The sequence below is a fragment of the Lactuca serriola genome, chromosome 3 (genome assembly GCF_051521515.1).
Source record: "Lactuca serriola cultivar US96UC23 chromosome 3, Lser_US96UC23_V15, whole genome shotgun sequence".
Classification (NCBI taxonomy): Eukaryota; Viridiplantae; Streptophyta; class Magnoliopsida; order Asterales; family Asteraceae; genus Lactuca; species Lactuca serriola.
Genome location: NC_136410.1, coordinates 252,000,635 through 252,020,969, shown reverse-complemented (window position 1 = coordinate 252,020,969; position 20,335 = coordinate 252,000,635). Strand labels below are relative to the sequence as shown.

The 20,335-nt window shown below is 36.8% G+C and overlaps 1 protein-coding gene across 1 annotated transcript; it reads left to right on the top strand.

The window, feature by feature from the left end:
* The first annotated feature begins 9,562 nt into the window (after positions 1-9,562).
* On the top strand, positions 9,563-10,399 carry LOC145096175 (uncharacterized). The gene has a single exon (XM_079033942.1). It carries the CDS (start codon positions 9,563-9,565, stop codon positions 10,397-10,399), a length of 837 nt encoding a protein of 278 aa, XP_078890068.1.
* Positions 10,400-20,335: the final 9,936 nt, after the last annotated feature.

Sequence of the window (20,335 nt, the reverse complement as noted above, 5' to 3'; positions counted from 1 at the left end):
AAGAATAAAGTTGATAGCTGAAACAGTATACAATGAATAATGTGTAATCATATGGTGATAAATAAAAGGTGTTTTATTTATGTTCAAAGAGTTGATACCATATTGGATTCAATTATTATTGTGTTTCACTTTGCATGTTTTGACTTCCCGAATAAACTAGGTTATTCTTCCGGAACGACTAAGTTATTCAAACCATCCACAGTCGGTCATATGTTGGAAGTAGATATGAATTAAGACTGTCATGATGGGTTGTAGAGGTCTAAGGTGTTGGACAAGGCTACAATAATCATGAGTGCTCATAAGTTCTGAGTATTGGATTCAACCCGCGCTCATTGGAATCACTTCATGGATTTTATCACGAGTGATCATGAGACGATAATATCTTATATTCTTCAAACCTAGAGATATGAGTTGTTACTATGAGTTGATAGTACATTGATTGCACGTAAACGCATACGGTAACTCGGTGTTATATAACGTGCCTTTATGTATGATTCAACAAGTAGTTGAACAAGCCATATGAGTCGAAGTTTATCCGTTCCTTTTACCTTCGGGATAAAAGCGATATCTGTGGGCCCCTCGATGATTTGATGATGACAAATGGAAGTGCTCGGCCGGGCCAGGACTGATTTGATTTGTTCAATTAGTTAATCGTCATAAATCGCAAATCGGGAAACAACAAATGGACAGAGAGAATGATTATAATCCATGTCTTAGTCCATATGATATCTAGAATGGAGGAATATATGATCCCTTATCTAATGGACAAGTCACTGACAAAGGTCAGAGTTCATCTACAAGGTCAGAGTTCGACAGAAGCTTTTGAGAGCTACGATTGCCGGTTGGTTCCTAAAGTCATACGCAATAATAGTTTTAGACTTATCCAAGTGGGAGACTATTGGATTAATGTCTAAGTCCATAACTATAATTGGTAAGACTTGACCCGACCCGACATGGTCCATTTGGGTTGCATACCATCATGCACTTAGATAGACTATAATGAGACAAATAAGATACTTATGGTTATTAATATATTATAAGTTCTAGTATATTAATAATAAGAATAATAAGATTATTTAATTAGTATTGATCAAGAATTAATCTAGGATTAATTAAGTGATCAAAAGAAGACTAATTAAATATATGGGTTGATTGTGTAAATCATCCATACTTGTATAGTGGGCTAATGCTCCATGGATAATCAAGTTGGGCTAAAACCCATAGGATGGTCCATGGATGCTCCATGGTGTATTTGTACCCATGGATCATGGAAATGAAAGGCCATGTCAATTAGGGTTTACATGGTGTAACCCTAACTATATAAGCATCTTATTCTTGACCAAAATCGGCCACTAGAGTGTGAAGTGAAAGGGCTAGCCGATTTCATGAGTTGTAGAATTCTCTCAAGTTATTCTAAGTGTTTTGGTGATTGTGATTCCATTTGAGGCTCCCACACTATTGGGGCTAATCTCTTAAAGCTTGAAGACTTTCTACATCGATTAAGAGGTATGTATTCTATCTTGCTATAGTCATTGTTTTGTATGATAGATTAGGATAATACCTTGGAAGTTCTTATTTGCATGTATAATAGAGAAAACATAGATCCAAGGTATTTAGGGTTGCATGTACCCTTAGGAGTGTTAGAATGCTCAAAACCCAACACTTATACCATGTAAGGTTTGGTATACTTAGTTCACTATAAACGTGGGCTCTGATACCAATCTGTCACACCCCGAAAACTCAAGGCGGAATCATTTCCGGGGCAGACTCCACGTTGAGTATCAAATCCAATGTACATAGTAAGCAAAGTAAACAACCATTACATTACATATAAATATTTTACATTTGTTTTAAAGTAAAAGGTATTAAAAGTGTGATACATATGTGTATATATATAGACAAAAGTAAGACGTGTCTTCTACGCACTCCGTCTTCGCCAAAAGGATCATTGGGTACCTGTCTAATGCGGACCTGAGAATACAAGCAGTTTGAAAATCAGCATAAAGTTGGTGAGTTCATAAGCGGTTTTGTTTTATGAAAATGTACAAGTTTCCTTTTGGTTTCTGAAAAAAGTTACAAACCCAAGAAAATCTAATATTTTCTTATATGTAAAGTTTAGTTATCTATTTTGTTACACGAATCTGGTTATGTATAATTGTTATCCCAGGAAAATCCCATATTCTCCCAAGAGTTGATTACCGATCTAAAATGTAGTGTAAAAGATGTATACTGAAAACCTGGTTATCCTTGTAAAGTGTATGTTAGTTTACCAATCCGAAATGTAATGTGAAAGATGTATACTGAAATGTATTATTTTTAACACGTATATAAAACTAATAACTACAAAGTAAACTAGTTACTGAATCCATTATTACTAAATAGTAAATCTCTATTATCCAAATTGCGAGTTCCATAACCATACGATAGACTAGATATGGCAATATATAGTCCACATCACCTTATGACTTTCGTCACCCTTGAACCTTTCGGTTTGGCTGTAGCTAGCAGCCAGGTGAGGGGTAGTCAGCCCCATATAGATCTATACACTCAAGTCACGCTCCCTATCTAAGTGATTATGGTTACGGGTGTGGTCCTCCACTCGTGTATCTCTGTGGAGTGTTCTCCGAGGACGTGTCTCCAATTTATAGGAATAATAAATTTACTAGTAATAATGCAGAAAGATCAAATGACGATCCTCTATTCGCGTATCTCTATGGAGTGTTACCGAGGACAAAACAATATACTAAGTTTCATGTTCAAATTTCAAATGTTATGCTTTTAACTATTATAATGTGGAAACCATTTGTGAAAAATATAAAGTACAACATTTTATAATGTTTTTCACAAATAATATGATAGCCTGTTCTGCAAGTTCACACTGTTATCAGATATGATTATCAGTGTCAAAAGCATATGTAATATGAAACAAAACACATGTAAAACAAGTTTTGAGTACATGTATTCCTTGTACTTTTCTTGTATTCTCCCCCTGAAAACAGTGAAAAACATTGAAAAAGGGTAGGGGTATGAACTCACCAGACGAGAAAACGCAACGGTTTGGATGCTAAATGTCGGTTCGGGGCTTGTTAACACGCGAGGTTCCTATGTAATTTGAAATGATATACAAATATATCTAATTAGAATTTAATTCACTAATTAGATATGACTATACACTCCAATACAAGAAAACACTTCAAATTATGTGTTTGGAGTGACCCGGGTGACATCTACGGACGTATAGGGCTTGGATAATGTGTTTACTCTTCAATTGTAAACTCCTCACGGAGTTTTCAGCCCTAAGACCAACTCCACTTTAGTTCACGGTCTTGAACTCATGGATGAGGGTTTTATGGTGTCAAATGGTCAATTAACACTTGAGGGATGATGCTAGGTTTGGTTCTAGAGCATTGGAAAGGGATTAAACCACCAAATGGACCACTTAAAGGAGTTTACGACAGTAAGCTCCCCCATATCGATTTCTTATATGATTTGGTGGTGTAAGCTCAATCACGTGTGATTTAAACACATTTTACCAATAAAAGGGTGACTTTAGGGCATCATTTGGCATGTGTTTATGAGTTTACGGCCCAGGAACCCATCCTAGGGAGGTTTACGGCCGTAAGCTCCTAAAGGGAGCATTTTTGTCATGCTTAAGGCCCCTAAATCGATTGTGGTTGATTCTAGAATTTAATCCAAGGCTATTGGTGTTTTTAAGTGGCATTTAAACACTTGAAATTGAGTTTACTACCCATGAATATGAGTTTACGGCCCAAGCATGTTCTTGGGCAGTAAACTCAAGTTTAATCCCCATAAGTTAAGTTTAAGGTGTTCTAAGTCCATTCCATTAAGCCATCTAGCCATATCTAATCTCCAAAGGTCGATTGGAAGGGTTTTTGGGCTCCAAAACCCATTTTATATGAGTTCATGGCATAGGACTGTTCGAGGGCCGTAAACTCATGATAATGGTCCTATTCCATAGTTTGACCACGAATTTGGAAGCTAGAAAGGTTGTACAACAAGTTAGGAAGGTTACCTTGATGAAATGGAGCTTTAATTCGATGATTTTAGACCTTAAGTTTGGATTGAGGAGAGAGGTTAGAGAGAGAGTAGTGAGAGAGTGCAAAAGCTTCAAATGGAAGCTTAATTCACTTTAAATATGTTCCAAGTTCGGGACACGGTGGAATTCTACCCGATACCGATGTTAGACGTGGCTTTTGGTCGCACCCGATTAATTTGCCGTAACACGATATGGTCGATTCTAAAAAATTTCCGGTTACTAATATGGGGTGATAATATGAGTTCTAAACGCATTAGGAGACCCATTAAGACATAATAGAAATCTCAAATTTACAACATAATTTAATAACGTAACGGAAACAAAATTGAAAACGACGAATTTATTAGCGGAACGGGTTACAATAACGGAAAGAATTTCGGGTTGTCACATTTAGCTTTAAAGATGTCGTTCTAATAATTAATTTTTGCATTGTAACCCTAAACACACCTCCACAGTCGAAGTTCTTCAACGAGCTCTTCTGAGGTGTGAGATATTAATCATTCGACATCATTTGATCCATTCTTGTGTTCTTTGATTACTTCATTCCTGTTTATCTGTTTTGAATATGTTGATCTAATAGCGCAATAGTCTTATCAATTGGTATCAGAGAAAGGAGACTGCGTAATATACACGCATCTCTTCTTTTTGAAGAATTTGTTAGGGTTTCCGCTTTTATCGAATATATAGAAGCTGTCTTGTTCAAGTCAACGGTGTATTTAGTGTTCGATAAAACCCTAATCTCATCTTTACAAGTCTGATTCAAGCAGTTTGAAAGAAGAAGTTTTTCATTATGTCTCACGACGATTCTCAAGTCAATCCAATCAACATCTCCCATAGTATAGGATCCTCTACGAGATTTCCCATACTCTCTACTCAAGATTATGAAGTATGGGCGCATCACTTTCAAGACTACGTCATTGGATCTGAAGACAATGGCTATCTAATCTGGGAAGCAATAACATTGGGTCCATTTTTTCACTCTTGGTGGACGTAGATAAGATCCCTCATGATGAAAAGGACAAGGTGCTATGCAATGTTAAAGCCATGAGAATGATCAGATTTGCTTTGCAAGCCGATACTTTCCGTTTAGTAAGTTCATACACTACATGTAATGAAATATGGGATAGGTTGAAAGAATTATATTCAACCAATGTGGATCTAGAGCACTCCATCCAAACCCTATTGCTCTCTGAGTTCGGTGCTTTCCCAAAAAAACCTGAATGGAAACTCATTCAGACATTCGATCGTTTCAACCATCTACTTAGCAAGATGATGAAGTATGGTATTGAAAGGAAGGTGATCGAACAAAAGTTTACATTCATGAACGGATTAAGACCTGAATGGATGGCAGTGGTCCCGACTGTAAAGGTACATGATCAATTTAAGTCGTATTCGTTGGCGAAAATGATAGGTATACTTAAATCTCATGAAAGTGTGGTGTCTAAGGAAGAAAAAGTAGTTTCGAGTGTGGGTTCTCTAGCCCTTGTTTCTAAAAGCAAGAGTGTTTCAAACGAAGAGGAAGAATCTGATACGTCAGAGTGCGATCTGACTAATGAAGAATATACAAGGATGGTTACGAACCCAAAGTTTTCTCGTATGAAGTTTCCTGTCAACAAGAACCGAAACTGGCAGGGAAGTTACAGTTCTGAAAAGACGAAAGAGGAGAGAAAAAACGCTACTCAGAAGGATGATGAGAAAAAGGAGAGCAAGCTTGTGGGAGATTCCGAATATGAGTGCAACTACTATCATGACAAGAACCACTTTGCCAAGGATTGCATGCTGAGAAAGATGTCTGAGAAAAAGGATGATGAAGATGATGAAGCCTGACACATGCGAAACTTGGAGGAGATAAAGAAGAAGAAAACATCTAATGTTTCTATCAATGATTTAATTGTGCAGGAACACATTATAGAAAATGAGTTTGGTGGAGTAGAAGTCTGGTCTACAGACGCTGAATACGAAGAGTTACGCAGACGCTCGCATGGAAGGGCTTATGTGGCAAGAGAAGGAGTTACTGAGTTGGCTGATAGATGCTTAATGGTGACAACCAAAAGTAAGCATGAGGAAGCGAAGCTTAAGGAAGATAAATGTTTCGCTGCCAAGCCTGTGAGTGAAAAGGATCAACGATTGTGATCAATTGACCAAAAAGGTACAGTCTATCCTAGAATCCCTTCAAATACCAGTAACAAATTACGAAAAAGAATTAAATGAATTCAAATTCAAGTTTTCTAACTGAAGTGGCAGTCTTATGCAAACTCGCTTAGAAAATTCTAACCTAACTGACCAACTCAGTAGGGAGTCTTCGAAGAGTGAAGACAGAGGGATATGGATATAACAGAAGAAGTCAGAGTTAGTTAGGGCTAGGGACGAACTTAATTATTTGCAACAAGACAATTTGAAGTTTTTGAAACAAAGAAATATTTTCTGTTTGATTGCTAAACGCTTATATACTAATATCACCCAGTTGCATTTAGATTGTGAGATAGGTAAAAAGATTCAAAAAATGATTTTTCCTTTTCTTGAATTTAAGGAGGACGCAATCATCGCTCAGTGTGAATCTATAATGTCCTCAGATGAGCTTTTAGTGACCTACAAGTATGGAGTGGACAAAATTGAGGCTTTTATTGAGTCCAAAGAACATAAATCTATGTTAAAGAATTTAATGGAAGAAAATGATAAATTAAAAATCAAAACGGAGACCTTACAGAAGGTTGACTCATCCAATGCCAAATTAAGTTCAGAAAATAAAATGAATTTAGAAACCACTTCTGAATTTGATGTGGAAAGTGAAATGAGCGAAATTTCAGTAGAAGATGAGATTGACTGTTCAGAATTTCTCAAGAGCGAATCAGAAACATCAAAATCACTTGTACCTGAAAATTATGTTGAGTTCGCTCGAATTTCCAAAGATAAGTCTAATGTCCTCAAAGAAAAGGTTGTAATTTATCGAAAAGTGCAAACAGTGCCGAACCAAGTATATGCCGTTGAAGGAATAACTAAGAAACAAATGGCAGATTTGACCTCCATGGTTAATAAAGATAACGCTGAAGGTTGGAGCGAACCTCATGGAGAGTCAACAGTAGATACGTGGCTGAACCCATCAAGAAGGCTTCAAGCTTTGATAAACCCAATTCAAGTGGTACAAAAGAAATACCAAACGAACCACTAAAAGCTTCCAGCAAATAATCAACAACAACCGAAGCTCATACGAAGAAAAAGGAACCTAAGGCCAACATTCACTTGACTGAAGAACAACCTGCTGAGCAGAAACGCCAGAGGAACAAAACATACATGAAGAACCTCAATGAGAGAAAATAGTTTTGGCAATTCCAAAACCCCACTTATGTTCACTTTGAAAAAGCTTCTAATCTAAAGATGAAAAAGGGAGCACAAGTAATCACAGCCAGTCATGCAGTCAGGAGAACCGAATAACCTGTTTCAGTCCTAATAATAGTGATCAAAAGAACCAAAAGTCAAGTTTCAGTCGCAACTCTTACTATGCCAAAAACCGAAAGTCCGGTTTCGGTCCCAATAAAAGTGCTCAGAACCGAAAGAAAAGTTTCGGTCCAAAATCCAATCCTTCTCACTCTCAACCAAAATCAAACCCAGTAAAGGATATTAAAGGAAAGAGAAAGCTTGTCTCTAATAATGAAGGACAAGTTATGAAAAGGCAGCTAACCTTAGATTTCCAAATAAAAACTCAACTGAAAAACCAACTAACAAAACCATACCCCAAATAAATCAAAACAAAAATAAAATCATAGTCTACACCATCAAACGAAAGGATGAAACCAACCCGCGAAGGGTTGTGAGGCTGGACCAGGTACGAAGAATGAATCTATATCTGTGCACGGAAGGGCCGGCGGCCGCTCAACTGTTCGAGCGCAATGCAGTGGTATTGGTTCCGATTCGACAAAGGTAGAATGCCTGGTCGAAGGTCCAGTATAGTAGGTAGCAGGCGTGTTCGTTTTGGCTCCCGAGCGAGAACGAGAAAGAGGCGATGCACCATCCTTGCAGCTACGTACGTTGACCTTGACTTGACAGATTCATCCAATTGAACCCAAACTCAAAGGAGGACCACAAGCTCGGGGCTCGACGAAAGAGAAAGTCTCGGCATTACCACATTAATAAAAAGAACATATATAGTTGATCTTTCTGTTGCAATTCCCTATTCTGTGAAACACTCTTTAGGGCCCAAGAGACTTTGGGTTCCTAAATTTGCTTAATTTTGTAGTTTATAGGTGAAAAACAGTTTGACGACGAATGGTCTATTGACAGTGGCTGCTCTCGTCACATGACAAGCAGGAGGGAAGAGCTTATGGAGTTTCGGTCCCTTAAGGATGGTGCATGTGTAAAATATGGAAAAAAAACTCTTATGGCACGATAAAAGGATATGGGATGATTACAAATGGTGAATTTCAATTCGTAAAGTAGCTTATGTGGAAGGATTACATCATAATCTAATTAGTGTCTCTCAACTAGTTGTGGGAACCAGATTAAAGGTTTCGTTCGATGACGAAGGTTCAGATATCATCGAAAAGAAATCTAAGAAAGTCTTGTTGAAATCCATGCGCAAAGGCGAGATGTATCCGCTGAATATCAATCCAATCAGAGGAAAGCCAGGTGTATGCCTTCTAATTGGTTATGGCACCGAAGAGTCTCACACCTGAACTTCAAAGATATTAATAAACTAGTGTTTGGTGATCAAGTGCGTGGACTTCCTGTTTTCAAATTTGACAAAGAACACCTGTGCACAACATGCGAGATGGGCAAGCAGAGCAGAAAGAGTCACTCTTCTCATATCAATACCAAAATCATCGAACCACTTGAACTGCTGCACATCAACTTATGTGGTCCTTTGGCTATTAAAAGCATCCGTGGTAGTAAGTTCATACTTGTTATTATAGATGATTTTTCTCACTTCACCTAGGTTTTCTTTCTTAAAAAAAAATTAGAGGCTACTCCTAAGTTGAAGGTTTTCATCAAGAAAGTGGAATTGCATATGCGAAAGGTGGTAAGAAACATAAGAAGCGATAATGATCTAGAGTTCAAAAATTCAGACCTTGAAGAGTTTCTGGCTGAAAAGTGAGTAACTCACAACTTCTCTGCTCCATATACTCCACAACAGAATGGGATCGTTGAAAGGAGAAATCGTTCATTGTGTGAAGCAGCCCGAACCATGATGAGTTTCGATTCTCTTCCATTATACTTCTGGGCAGATGCTATAACTGTTGCTTGTACACGCATAACCATTTCCTCAACGAGCTATTTTCCATAACCCCATACGAAATCTTGAATAATCACAAGCCCAATGTAAAGTTTTTCCATGTGTTCGGTTCGAGATGCTTTATTTTCAACACCAAAGAGAACCGAAATAAGTTTGATGTAAAGAGAGATGAAGGGATCTTTCTTGGCTATTCGCTTACTTCAAAAGCATATAGCGTTCTGAATAAACGCTCAAGGAAAATTGAAGAAACCTACTATGTAACTTTTTATGACAATTATATGAAGAAGATTCAAACAAGCGAATGTCTAACAGAAGAAATATTTCCGGTATCAGGTCACCTCTTAGTTCCAATTTACAATCTTTTTGAAGAGTACATGCTGCTCTTTGATGAACCAGAAAAGGCAATCAACTCAGAAGCGAGAGCAGCAGATAACAAGATTGATTCCTTGAAGAAAATTATCGACGAAGCTGCTAAAGCCATGGAAAGAGAACCTCAACAACTAACCAGAAAGTCGACTCAAAGCGAACCTACTGCATCAAATGATCATCCAACCATCAATAACCCTCCAAAAGAAACCTCATTACTCCAGGGGGAGGGTTCGTCATTACTAGAAACAACCGAATTGCCTTTCCAGGGGGAGAATCCATCAAAAACACCAACCCATGAAGATATATCTGAGGGGGAGATTATTGAACCTGACATGGGATTCAGTTTTCCATTTGAGGGGGAGAATGAAAATGCGAATGATGAAGGTGATCTGTCAGAACTGGAAGAAGAAGTCAATGTTGAGGTGGATCCTGCCTATGAGCCAAATTATCCTCCTCTCATAAAGTGTACAAAGGATCATCCTAAAACTCAAATACATTGTAAATCATCTGCGGGAGTTCTCACATGCTCTCAATCGAATGCGAAGCAAGATGCTTTATTCTCTCAAGTAGAATTTTGCATGTTTAATTCATTTGTCTCTAAAATTGAACCGAAAACGGTACATGCTGCTCTTGATCACTCTGATTGGGTGCAAGCTATGCAAAACGAAATTTACGAGTTCGAACGAAATCGTGTTTGGAGGCTGATTCCCACACCAAAGGATGCATCTGTAGTCGGTTTAAAATAGGTTTTTAGAAATAAGATTGATAAAGAGGCTAACGTCATCCGTAACAAAGCGAGGCTGGTAGTGAAAGGATATTTCTAGGAAGAAGGAATAGATTATGAAGAGACCTTCACTCATGTACCAAGGTTGGAATCAATGAGAATGTTTTTGGCATATGTTACACATAAAAACTTCGAAGTTTTCCAAATGGATGTAAAATGTGCTTTCTTGAATGGAGAACTAGAATAAATGGTACACGTTGAGCGACCACCCGGATTTGTGAACGAAAAGTATCTTGATCATTGATACATACTAGATAAAGCAGTCTATGGTTTTAAGCAAGCCCCGAGAGCCTGGTATGAAACTCTAACACGTTTTGTCAAAATGTCAAAATTTAAACAATGTACGGTTGACCCAACCTTCTTTCGCAAGAAAGAGGGCGAACACTTAATGATTGTTCAGATTTATGTCGATGATATCATCTTCGGCTCCACGAATCCTTGCTTAACAGCTAAATTCAGGAAGTTAATGGAGACTAAATTTGAAATGAACACAATGGGTCCGATTAACATTTTCCTTGGATTGAATATAGGACAGGGACCAGAAGGCATCTTCATTAATCCGGAAGCGTACACGAAGACTTTGTTGGCGAAGTTCGGCATGACGTGAGATTCCAAAGTAAAGGTTCCATTGGCATTTGGCACAAAGCTGACTCCATCTCTTGAGAAACTAGCTGTTGATGTGACTCTCTAACGACATATGATAGGATCTCTAATGTATTTAACAGCTAGTAGACCGGACATAAGGTTCTGTGTCTCCTATTGTGCAAGGTTTCAAGCAAATTAAGGGGAACCTCATATGGTTGTAGTAAAAAATATCTTCCGATATTTGAAGCGAACCTCGTCTCTCGGTCTTTGGTATCATGCAAAATCCGGCTTCTTTGTTCAAGCATTCCCTAACGCTGACCTTGGTGGATGTGGATTAGACCGAAAGAGCACAATATGTGGATGCCAATTCCTTGATAACAAACTTGTGAGCTGGCAGTCAAAGAAACAAACTTACGTGTCTCTATCCACAGTCGAAGCTGAGTACATCGCTGCAGCATCCTGTACATCACATGACATATGGATACAAAGTCAACTTAGATATTACGGGCTAAGCATGAAAAAGATCCCTCTCTACTGTGACTTAGAAAGTGTGATTCGTATATGCCACAATCCAGTGCAACACTCAAAGACTAAGCATATTGAACTAAGATACCACTTCATAAAGGAACATGTGGAAGATGGTAATGTTGAAGTTCACTTTGTTTAGTCCTCAAATTAACTGGCTGACATCTTCACTAAAGCCCTTCCAGAAGCAAGCTTTAATAAAATTCTACAAGGTTTGGAAATGATGGAAGCTGAGTCGGTACCGAAACCCATTTTGTTTCACTAAAAATTGAAGAAGCGAAATAGAGCGAACGCTCGGTCTATTTCGGCTCCAAAATTTTCGGGAACCGAAATTAACCGAACGCTCAGTCTATTTCGGCTCTAGAATTTTCTGGAACCAAATTGAACCAATCGCTCGGCCCATTTTGCTTCATCTTTTCTAAGTTACGGTTTCGGTTGTATATTTTTGTAAAGCAATTTTATTCTCTCATGTGTTTACATTTAGTATTTATTTTGTTTTCTGTTTTTATTATTTTTCAGATATTTTCAAAAATCCAAAAGTATTTTTATTTTCTGTTTTTATTCTTTTTCAGAAATTTACAAAACTCCAAAAATATTTTATTTTTCATCTTTTTCAGCAATTTTCAAAAATCCAAAAATATTTTTATTTTTCCATTTATGTTTCGTCTCGTTTCTTTTGGTTTGATAATCACAGATGCTATCTCGATTGTAGTCGGGGCAGGTATAACACTCTTATCTTTCTACTACTTAAGTGTCCCTAGAAGCATGCTGCTGCATGAAGACCGAAGCCTCCTAGACTCTGAATGAAGCCTTAATGATTCAATCAACACCTATCGTTTCTTCCTAATTAGGCTGCTAAATTTATTCAAGTCAGGAGCTACCTTACTCTTCTAACAACGAGTTAAGTGTTTTCTTCTTTGTCATTCTTAATTCACAGAGGTACTTTCCGATCTTTAACCACCTAATTAATCTCTATCACGTTTCGCTTCACAATCGTAACCCTTGAGACTCTCAGTAAATACCACTAAGGTTTACGGTTACATAACATCTGTGTTGATGATCTTAGTCACGATCACCACATGCTGAGTGAGACCCAAAATACAACACCTTGAATGAATTGACGGTGAACGCTTATATATTCAAGCTATTACTCGTACCTTAAGAAATCTCCTTTTTTATTTTTACATGATCTTTCTGATATCGTCTATCACCAAGACGTTTCTTCCCATAATATCCAGTTTTAGTTTTGTTTTTGAGATTTCTTATTATTATCGATTCACAAGTTAAATTCTCCAAACCTACTTGTTTAATAGACCACATCGGTCTCACAAGTACTTCATCTTACTTTCGGTCTTATTTTAAGTATCCAAGTTCGGTTGAAGCTACACCACCTACTAAAGCGTATACTTGAAAATATGCCTTTCAATGTTTCTTAACAAACATTTGATCGTATTTTATGGGAAACCACTCTAACACTTCTCAGTCTCTCTGGACTTTGAACGAAGAGATTCGTGCCCAGGTTGATTCGTTTTATGTCTTTCAACACATCACTTTTATCCTATACACATGTTGCTTTATTTCTTTTTCTTTGGCACACCCTTGCACAGAGATCTTTATGATTCTCCAAACTCTTGATTGTGGTACTAATGGTACATTTCAAATTTGTGCTTTCAGTTCTAACAGATATGGTGGTTCACTTTCTTATGGAGGAGCGAAGGTGGCTTAACATGAACCTTTTTCAGAATTGAAGAGACGGTATTTGGATAAGGACAACAATCCGTTTTACGGCGCCTGAATTTGAAACGGTTTCTATACCCACGCCTGCTGACGTATTTCTAAGGAAACCAAGCTGTGATATCTAGCTTTTTTAGGCGATGTTACAGAAATCGTATCATCACAGCCGATATTTTCTCTCTCCTAGCAACAGTATAAAAGGATGTTCTCATCCCTATTGTACCTTCTTACCTTCTTCAACTTCTCTCTAGAATACACCAGGCAATATACAACTGTTCATCTTCTTGAGTGCTTCAACAATGGTAGAATCATCCTCTATTCAAGATCAAACAGCTTCTTCAACCTTGCTTAAGATAAAACCAAATTAGAATCTCATTACTCAAATGGATCCTCTAACACAAGTCGAATCTGTTCCCATGTCTCTTTTATCGCAGGTCTATTTCACTGCTTCCTACGACAAACGCAAGGAACAGATTTTTTTCAAAATCTTTAATCACAAGACATCAGTATCAAAAGCACACTTCTGTTCTCTGCTAGGGCTTGCTGTTGATGCTTCTGTCATCTCTCCGGATTTCATAACAACCACTCAATTGTTTTCGATGTTCTATGACATGGGATACATGTGTTGGGTTTTGAGCATTCTAACACTTCCTAAGTGTACATGCAACCCTAAATACCTTGGATCTATGTTTTCTCTATTATACATGCAAATAAGAACTTCCAAGGTATTATCCTAATCTAGCATACAAAACAATGACTATAGCAAGATAGAATACATACCTCTTTGATGTAGAAAGTCTTCATGAAGCTTGAGTGCCTAGTGCCCCAAGTGTGACACCTCAAATGGAATCACAATCATCAAAACACTTGGAATGATTTGAGAGAATTCTACACTCTTCAAAATCGGCTAGCCCTTTCTTCACTATCTCTAGTGGCCGATTTTTCCTCAATAATAAGATGCTTATATAGTTACACAATTAGGGTACACTCTTAATTGTCATGGCTTTCCATTTCCTTGGATCCATGGGTACAAATACACCATGGAGCATCCATGGACCATCCTATGGGTTTAGCCCAACTTGATTATCCATGGAGCATTAGCCCACTATACAAGTATGGATGATTTACACAATCAACCCATATATTTAATTAGTCTTCTTTTGATCACTTAATTAATCCTAGATTAATTCTTGATCAATACTAATTGAATAATCTTATTATTCTTATTATTAATATACTAGAACTTATAATATATTAATAACCATAAGTGTCTTATTTCTCTCATTCAAGTGCATGATGGTATGCAACCCAAATGGACCATGCCGGGTCGGGTCAAGTCTTACCAAATATAGTTATGGACTTAGACATTAATCCAACAGTCTCCCACTTGGATAAGTCTAAAACTATTATTGCGTATGACTTCAGGAACCAACTGGCAATCGTAGCTCTCAAAAGCTTCTGTCGAACTCTGACCTTGTAGATGAACTCTGACCTTTGTCAGTGACTTGTCCATTAGATAAGGGATCATATATTCCTCCATTCTAGATATCATATGGACTGAGACATGGATTATAATCATTCTCTCTGTCCATTTGTTGTTTCCCGATTTCCGATTTATGACAACTGACTAATTGAACAAATCAAATCAGTCCTGGCCCGGCCGAGCACTTCCATTTGTCATCATCAAATCATCGAGGGGCCCACAGATATCGCTTTTATCCCGAAGGTAAAAGGAACGGATAAACTTCGACTCATATGGCTTGTTCTACTACTTGTTGAATCATACACAAAGGCACGTTTTATAGCACAGAGTTACCAAATGCGGTTTCATGCAATCAATGTACTATCAACTCATACTAACAACTCATATCTCTAGGTTTGAAGAATATAAGATATTATCGTCTCATGATCACTCGTGATAAAATCCATGAAGTGATTCCAATGAGCGCGGGTTGAATCCAATACTCAGAACTTATGAGCACTCATGATTGTTGTAGCCTTGTCCAACACCTTAGACCTCTACAACCCATCATGACAGTCTTAATTCATATCTACTTCCAAAATATGACCGACTGTGGATGGTTTGAATAACTTAGTCATTCTGGAAGAATAACCCAGTTTATTCGGGAAGTCAAAACATGCAAAGTGAAACACAATAATAATTGAATCCAATATGGTATCAACCCTTTGAACATAAATAAAACACCTTTTATTTATCACCATATGATTACACATTATTCATTGTATACTGTTTCAGCTATCAACTTTATTCTTGAATTTAAAACAATAGTTGTCCCATGCTCCAAGCATGTACACTATGTTTTCTTAAACACTAGTCATGCCACACACCAAGTATGCATACTATGTTTTTCTATGATCTTTACTTTGTGAACTAGATCAATTGATCATAACTTCAATGATTCTCTTTTCACACCCCCAAATCCTTACTGCAAATGCAAGAATTCCAAATTCATGCCATTTACTGAAATCTGTTAGATTCTAAACTTATATGCATTGATCCTCTTGTAATGATTATGCACAAAGTCAGAAAGACTTGACAACAATCATTACAGAGTATTCCAAAGGAGATCAGCTTCTTGGAAACATCCTTCTTGCATTAAGTTTCCTAATCTTAAACAGATTGAAAATTCTAACTTTGAAACATTTCCAGATTCCATTTTGACTATCACTTCTGAACAAGAGTTGCCTCCTTACAGACTATGTCAATATGGTCCTTCCAGAATTATCACTATACTTCCAATTGTCCTTGAGCAACCAATCTTTGGTAAACCTTAGATTGTCTTCGACAATTGTTTAATCCTTTTAGTCATATCCAGTTCTAAACCTTTTCCCTTCTTAATGCCCCAGGCATTTGAAAATTTTAGAACGGATGAATATAGCACATGTAATCGATCCTATATCCGAAGCATATGGGACACGATTCATGATGTCTTACATAAAGACTAAACCAGTCTTTTGCTATAATATTTCCATTTCAATTTGCCAAGTTCTCATAATTCAGATTATGAAAAGGGATGCCGTAATCATAATCGAATTTTAGAACGCAAATAATGGACCCATATACAAAATTTCCTTATGTTGAGCCATTCCAACATGAAATTCATATATATCCTTGACTAAATGATTAAAACCTCACGATCTAAGCTTATAGATTTGAGATGAAGCATAATTTCCTCTCCCTTAATTATAGCAAAACAACTTTTTCCCAATTGAAACTTTTGTTTTCTATAATTAACATTGCTAACTTGCAATACTTATCATAATTATCATGCTCCCACTAACATGATGATTATTAGCATAACACTTATGCTCCCACTAGCTTTGACATGTACTCAGAAATCAGCTAGACAGTCTGAAATTTAGATTCATACACCCTTTCCGTAGATAGCTCACCTGTGTGTCTAAGCAATTTCAAGAACCATGAAAAGGGATACCGTAATCATGGTCTCAATTGCTTAGGCATTTGCCATTTCTCACAAGTCCATGTTAGTGTGCCGGTTAACCACACGCGCTCCACTAACGACTTTTGAAAATGCAAATAACACAATTGATATCTTCGTAAAATCTACTTAGTGAAAGCGTTTCCTCACCATCATTTTCATGAATCGGAGAGAAACCTTATGACACTTAGATTTATATGGTGTATGAGTTCCTACCCATATGAATTTGTCAAACCATAATCACAAGACAAAGATAATGACAAATCCAAAACCATATGGATTGAACTCAATCTTAACTTCTTGCCACCTGGCAGCTCAAGGGCCTGCCATTGCTTCCAAGTTGTTATGCAACAAACTGAGAACTCTAAGAACTCATATGCAAATCCAACTTTAACTGGAATGGGCACAGATATGTCAACACGATAGGTTATAAACCTCAAGTCGTGTGCTAGTGAAGAACTTGAGGTTTTATTCTTGATTATTTCTTGAGACTTTCAAGACCTTTAAGACTCCCACTGTCCTCTTGACATATAAGACTCCCTTGTCAAACATCCAAGAGATAGTGCGGATTTTAATCAAGAAAAACACTTTACCCAATTGGCCTAAGTTGGTCTTTGTTTTATCTAAAACATCACAACTTACCAATTTCAAATGTACAAGAGTAGAAAACTTTTACTCTTACATTTGACAAGTGTTTTAAACCTTCTTTAAGACATGTCACTCAAATGACAATCTTGGAGTATGACTCTAAGACTTGTATTGGAACGAAGTATGACTCATCTTCTTGATTTAACCATTTCAACAATTCAAGTTCCTCTTCTTAGTCATAAGAATGCACTAAGATTTCCTTAGAGAACTAATTTTGATATGGTTTCTTAACCATTAAGATGATCACAAAACTGATACTAAAGTACTCTCCCATCTTTTCAGATTTGAGAAACTTTTATCCTTCTGCCTTATTTGATTCTTCTTATCGATCTTTAGTGGTGGACTTAATCAGTGCACAAGAATGTGTACTCGATCCCTAAGTCCTTTACTTGACTCACACATCCATGTGAACAAGTAATTAGTCTTAATTTTCCAAAACTTGAAAGTTCTCATTCATCATGCTATACAACTTGCATGATTCCAAGTTCCGGTCCAATTGAAACTTGGGTGATGAGAATCTTTCCTTATTTGGTAAATTTAGACATTACCACAAATGAAAGAATCAACTTCATACTTCCACTCTTGCTACTAATGGAATCTTATAAGCAACAAAAATTTCCACAGATGCCATTGTAAGGATATTTTAAAATAAATAAAATCAAAAATTTCCTTTTATTTTAAAACTTTGCGGAAAAACTATCCTTACAATCCATATGAAAACTTGTTGTTATCTATTCCTAAGCAATATCTCATAACTCCTAAGAAGTAGCTCAAGAATCCGATTTTTCAAACTATGCGATAGAAATCCATCTATGCGATCAGATTCAGCATATCCTTCCTTTAAGTTTCTTCACTTTCCTTTGATTCTTAAACCATCACCATGCGACCCGGTCACATCATGTATCAAGAATCTCAGAATAGAAACTTAACAGAGTTAGATAGTGGATTTTACCTGAAGTAGAGTCAAACTTATTGACTTTAACATCCTTAGGTAAATTTGGCAGCTTCGCAACCAATGCCCTTTCTTTGGCAATACAAACATATGGACCCTTTGATAATGGTACACAGGACTATCACAGACTTAGCTTTTTCTCTTTACCATTTGGTCAACCGAGTTGACTATAGCCGATCCCTTTCCATTGGGAAGAGAATGCTTTACTGGATATCCAATGTCATCATTGTCAATGTCCATAAAGTTTTAGGAAGTTGATCTTAGCAAATAGATAAGATCATTAAGGGTCTTGTCATAGTCTGTTTCATAGGTGTCCCAAAGGAACTCACTATGTGACTTAGAAAGTGATTGAACCACCAACTTTCTCAAGAATTTGACACCCAACTCTCCTGGCTTGTCAATATGTGACTACATCTCCAAGATGTGATCACACCTAGACCTTGCCTTGCCAATAGGGCTTGAGTGACCTTAAACTTTTCAAGAACTTGTGGGTTAGGGAGAATAATTGGAGGAGGAGAAAGAAGTATGATATCCATGGGACATCATCTTCATTAGGAAACCTTGTTTCAAGAGATTTGGGAAGATCATAGGTGTCTAAACCAGACATCTTTTGGGAGATATTCAAGATAGTTGATTTAAAGTCCTTAATATAACACCCAATATGAAATATTAAGGCTAGAACCTAACAAACTATTTTATAACTTAGAAGAGGTATGCCGTAATCCAAGCTATAGAATATTTGAAGGTAGGTGAATGACGATTCACCAATTTCCATCAAGATAAACGAAATGTATAATTAGGTTTTAATTGGTTTTGAAACTCCTAGATCTTTGAGATTCATTGAACTTTTCAAAGGCATGTTTCAATCTCGAGTGTGCCCTTCAGGTTTTGTGACTGGGATGCCGAGGATCACAAAACAAGGTGTGAAGTAACCATGCAAATCACTTGGTACCCTTAATAAATTACCCCTCAATCGATGTGCCGGTTAACCACACACGCTCCATCGATACTATGATAAATATTAAGTCACCCTTTACCTACCTTGTTAAGTCCAAGTTAGTGTGCCGGTTAACCACACACGCTCCACTAACGACTTAGACAAAGTGTAAAGTGTAATTTCATGGGTTAGCACCCTATTCACATTTTTCCTAAGTAACTAAGATTGGGTATTATTAAGAGTTTAGTTACTTAGTATTTTTTTCATTAATACTTTTAATGAATGGAGAATTCAAGTCCTATCAAACCCGTTCGGCTAACGACCCTCCACCAGTCAAGCAAGCGGTGGGTGAGAGTGGACACCCATTAAGTTGCCATTTTATAGGCAACAACCTTATACCCACCTTATAGACCGGCTTCGTGAATGAGGCGTACTAGCGGTAAGACTGACTTTACTCTTATACATATATATATTATTAACTTATAATATTATAAAGTATAAGGGTTGAATTTTAACTTTTAAAATTCTAAGGGCTAACTTGGAATTAAAGTATTCATTAGAGAAAACTTTACAAATTCAAAAACTCGAGGGCAAGTTTTGAAACTATTCAAAACTAATTAATTCCATAACTTATGTGTTTAAAGTAGTTTTAATCCAAAAACTCTTCAAGTTCCATAACTTGAGGACAAGTTATGGAAGACTTTAAACTAATAAAAGAATTAACTTTTCTTTATTTTATAACTTATGGAATTAATTAAGGTTACACCTTTTTTTATTTTATTTTATTTTATTAAATGAAGAGACTCTTGGTCCTCCATACTTGAGGACAAGTTATGGAGTCATAAAACCATTTAATTAGAACTAGAGTCTTCATTTTGTAACCTTTGCCAATTTTTATGAGTTTTATGATTCTTAAATGTGACTTTTCATATAACTTGAGGACAAGTTACAAAAACACATTTTAGAATCAATTCTTAGATTAATTTGGATTAAAACCAACTATCACCTAATTTTCATCATTAATCCAAATTCACTCATAAAACAAGATAACACAAA